The 4291-nt window shown below is 57.8% G+C and overlaps 1 protein-coding gene across 1 annotated transcript; it reads left to right on the forward strand.

The window, feature by feature from the left end:
• Positions 1 to 776: 776 nt before the first annotated feature.
• Positions 777 to 4082, forward strand: EAH_00059230 (hypothetical protein, conserved; the record flags this gene model as incomplete). The annotated part of the gene is made up of 1 exon (XM_013393606.1): positions 777 to 4082. One exon carries the CDS (start codon positions 777 to 779, stop codon positions 4080 to 4082), a length of 3306 nt encoding a protein of 1101 aa, XP_013249060.1.
• Positions 4083 to 4291: the final 209 nt, after the last annotated feature.

Raw genomic sequence — 4291 nt, forward strand, 5'->3', positions numbered from 1 at the left:
GATGGCGCGGTGTTGCTCTTTGACTTTCTGTCTTTTCACTGTCTCTTTGTCTCCTTTTGTGTTTTATTTTCTGCTGATTAAACAGCCTTCAGCTGTCTCTACCCTCCACCCTGACAGGGCTTACACCTCCCTTCGCCTTTAGCATTGCTCTGGTCCACCGAGCAGCAGCAGCAGCTGCTGCCGCAGCATTTGCAGCAGCAGGAGCAGCAACAGCAGCATCAATCGCAGCAGCAACAGCAGCAGCAAAGAGTCTGCAGCACCTAACAGCCAAATCCCAGCTCTCTTCACTCACGAGAAGGGGGCAGCCTACTCTGGCCCAGACCACCCGCTGCTGCTGCAGCAGCAGCAGCTGCTACCTTCGTTTGCTGCTCCAGCAGCCTCGACATACACTGAATACAGCAGCAGTAGCAGCAGCAGCAGCAGTGACATTGACAGCAGCAGCAGCAACTGCAGCGAATGAAGAAGAACTCAAGGGCTGCTCTCCAAAGAGGCAGCAGCGCCGGCCTCCTGGCTGAGACGGAGCAACGGTAGCAGCAGCAGCAGCAGCAGCAGCAGCAGCAGCAGCTGCTGCTGCTGCTGCTACACTAGAAGCCCTAGTATCCCGCAGAGCAGGGCTTCATAGATAAGAGACCCAGCCCGTCGGTCTCGCAGAGGCCACGCTGCTGCGGGAAAGCCAGCAGCAGCAGCAGCAGCAGCAGCAACAGCAGCAGCAGCAGCAAGAATTGTACATGATGGATTATCTAGCGGTGTTGGGGCCCCGCTCTAATGGGGATGGCATGGCTGTGGCCTTGTCAGCACAACCAACGCCTCGGTCGGCAGCAGTAGCAGCAACAGCAGCAGCAGCAGCAGCAGCAGCAGCAGCGAAGTCTTCTCCTTCTCTGCATGCGCTGCTGCCTCCGTCTCCAGCAGCAACAGCATATGCGCATTCAGATACATCGACACAACCAGAGAGACCGTCTCTGCTGTATCCAAGTCCTTTGCTGCTGCCTCTTACCCCTAATACTCATAAAGGGGGCTTATGCTCTGCAGTGCCCTCCCCGAAGCAGCAGCAGCAGCTGCTGCAGCTGCAGCAGCAGCAACAGCAGCTCTCAAGGGCCCCAAATGAGGCAATGAAGGCAATAGAAGACCCTCAACAGCAGCAGCAGCTGTTTATAACAGGAGATGCAGACAGTCGGGATAGTACAGCAGCAGCAGCAGCAGCAGCAGTTGCTGCTGCGGCAGCAGCAGGAAGGGTACTTGCAAAGCCTTCCTCTACTACGCGCCTTCTGCAGACGCCTAATCTGCTGCCTGGGTCAGCTGCTGCTGCGGTAGCAGCAGCAGCAGACAAACCCGTGTGGCCGCTAAGCAGCAGCAGCAGCATCACAACGCATGCAAGTTGCAGCAGCTTAGCCACCTTAGGCAGCAGCAGCAGCAGCAGCGGGAGCCGCCCAGCCCCGGCATCTGTAAGCAGCATTGTTTCTCTTTCTGCTGTTGAGCCTCTCCTGCAGCAGCAGCAGCAGCTGCTGCAGCAGCAATTCGAGATTCTCCAGCAGCGCCAGGAGCTGCAGCAACGCCAGAAGCAGCAGCAGCAACAGCAGCAGCAACAGCAACAACGAATCCATGAGGTCGTCACGCAGCAGCGCAGCTTTGGGGAGACACGAGTGTCCCCTAGGCAGCGGCTGCAGCAGCAGCAGCAGCAGCAACTGATGCTGCTGCAGCAACAGCAGCAGAAACAGCACCAAAAGCAACTGGCAGAGCATGCAGCAGCAGATGCTCCCTGCTGCAACCCTGGTGCTGCAGCGCAGCAAACGCAGAGGCCCCCATGGATCCGAAGACCCGGGCAGCAGCAGCAACAGCAGCAGCAACAACAACAACAGCAGCAGCAGCAGCAGCAACAGCAACAGCAGCAGCAACAGCAGCAGCTGCAGGAGCACCAGCAGAGCGCGCAGGCTCCAGCAGCACAGCAGCACAAACAGCAGCAGCAGCAAGCTACCTTCCTATGGGGCCCCGTGCTGCAGCAGCGCCGCTGCCAGCCATGGATTGACCATCGCATGCAAGCAGCAGGACTGCTGCAGAACGGCAGCACTTTCATGTCTCAGCAGCAGCAGCAGCAGCAACAGCAGCAGCAGCAACACGTGGAGCAAACCACACCGAGCTCTCCTCTTCTGCTGCAGCCGCAGCAGCAGCAGCCGTTGGTGCTGCAGCAGCAACGTGCTGCTCCCCTCTCGGTTCAATTGAATGGACCCGGGTCTTGCTGCACTCGTTCGCATGCTGCGCCATGCGAGCAGCAGCAACAGCAGCAGCAGCAGCAGCAGCAGCCAAGAGCATTACTCTGTCAAGAAGAACCCTGCAGCATACGGGGAGCGCTAAGCCCGCAACTGGGGCATTGCTGTTTGCTGCAGCAGCAGCAACAACAACCCTTTCAACACGAAGACTGCCTGTACACTCCAACCCCGCAACTGCAGCAGCAGCAGCAGCAGCAGCAAGCGGTGTGCAGCGGGTGCTGCATTAACAACCACTCGGAGCAGCAGCCGTTCGCGTTGATGAATTGGCCTTCACAGTCTTGCTGCTTTGCTGCAGACCAAGGAGCAGCAGCAGCAGCAGCTGCTGCTGCAGAAGCTGCCTATACACCTCAGGAGCCAAGCTCTTGCCCTTGCTGCTCCCATTCTGCTGCAGCAGGAGCAGCGCAGCAGCAGCAGCTGGTCTTGCTGCAGTATAAAGACATGCTGAGGCAGCAACGTCGAATCATTATAGAACAGCAAGAAAAAATAATGCTACAGCAGCAGCAGGACTGGCTGCTGCAGCAGCGGCTGGCTTTGCTGGAGCAGCAACAGCAGCAGCAGCAGCAGCAGCAGCAGGTTCAAAGGACTGCTTGCGGATATGGCTTCTTTGACAACGTAAATGAGGGTTATGCTTGTGGTTGTTTCTTCAGAAAAAATGCCTGCAGCAGCAACTGCTGCAGCGGCAGCAGCTGCTGCAGCAGCAGCAGCAGAGTCCCGGCGTGCTGCTGTAATGAGGAGGCCTACCCTGTAGCTATTGATGCGCTGCAGCAAACTGCAGCGTATGGCTGCAGCTGCAAAAGCAACATTGAGGAGCAAAGTCGTGCAGCAACAGCAGCGGATTCCGAATCAGCTGCTGCTGCTGCTTCAGCAGCAGCTGCTGCTCAGCACAACTTTGCTGCTCCGCTCCCCTCCCCCACTGCTCCAGACACAAGCGCAGCAGCAGCAGCAGCTCCTGCTGCTGCAACGGGGACATCCTTAGCAGCAGAATCGCCAAAGGAGCTGCGTATGGAGAAGGCGAGCAGGAGGCAACAGCCGTGCAGCAGCAGCAACTGCAGCAGCGACAGCAGCAGCAGCAGCAGCACGAGCAGCGAAGAAAGCAATCTTTGCTGCTGCAAAGAAAAACCTTGTGCTTGCCGAGAAGAGCTCTGGCTTTCAAGAGCTCTCGGTTGGGGTGTAGCAGGAACAAGGAGGTGGCGGAGGCGGCTGCGTGGCTGCAGCAGCAGCAGCAGCAGCAGCAGCAGCGGCAGCAGCAGCAGCGGCAGCAGCGGTGACAGCTGCCGCAGTAGCAGCAGCTCCATCAAAAGAGAAACCTCCCCGTACGCTCCAGACGCTCTTCCGTCTGCAGCAAACCAGGGGAGCAACAGCAGCAACACCAACAACAACAACAGCAACAGCAGCAACAGCAACAGCAACAGCACCCGCCGTAGGAAGGGCCTTCGCCGCAGCAAAGGCCGGGGCAGCAGCAAAGAGACCCCACAACCAAACAGTGTACATATACCACCCTCAGTGCTGCGGTGTCTCAATACTCGTCTGAAAGTGCGGCAGCAGGCTCTCGTGCGCTGTCTCCAGATGCGGGCAACCTTCTTAGAAGCAGCAGATAGAGCCCTGCAGCAGCAGCAGCAGCAGCAGCAGCAGAAGCAGCAGAAGCAGCAGCAAAACGGATGGAACCGCAACAGCAGTAGCAGCAGCAGCAGCAGCAAAGGGATCACAAAGGCAATCGATGTTCAGGCCTGGCTGCTGAGGGCACAGCTCTGCTGCCAGCAAGAAGAAGCAGCACTTAAAGATATGCTGGCTAAGCAGCAAAGGCGCCGCCGTCGCTAGCAGCAACAGCAGCAGTAGCAGTAGCAGCAGCAGAAGTGCAGCAGCATATTTGGCCGAGTCCTTCTGCGTAGTTGTCGAGGTGTTTCTGCAGCCTCAGCAGCGTATTTGCTGCTGCTGCCTCGCTGCAGCAGCAGCAGCAGCAGCAGCAGCAGCAAGGGATATAAGTAAATAGCTTAAAGGCTTCTTAAGAACTTATAAAGGCCTCGCAA

This window comes from Eimeria acervulina, genomic scaffold (assembly GCF_000499425.1).
Source record: "Eimeria acervulina Houghton genomic scaffold, Eah_scaff1388, whole genome shotgun sequence".
NCBI lineage: Eukaryota > Apicomplexa > Conoidasida > Eucoccidiorida > Eimeriidae > Eimeria > Eimeria acervulina.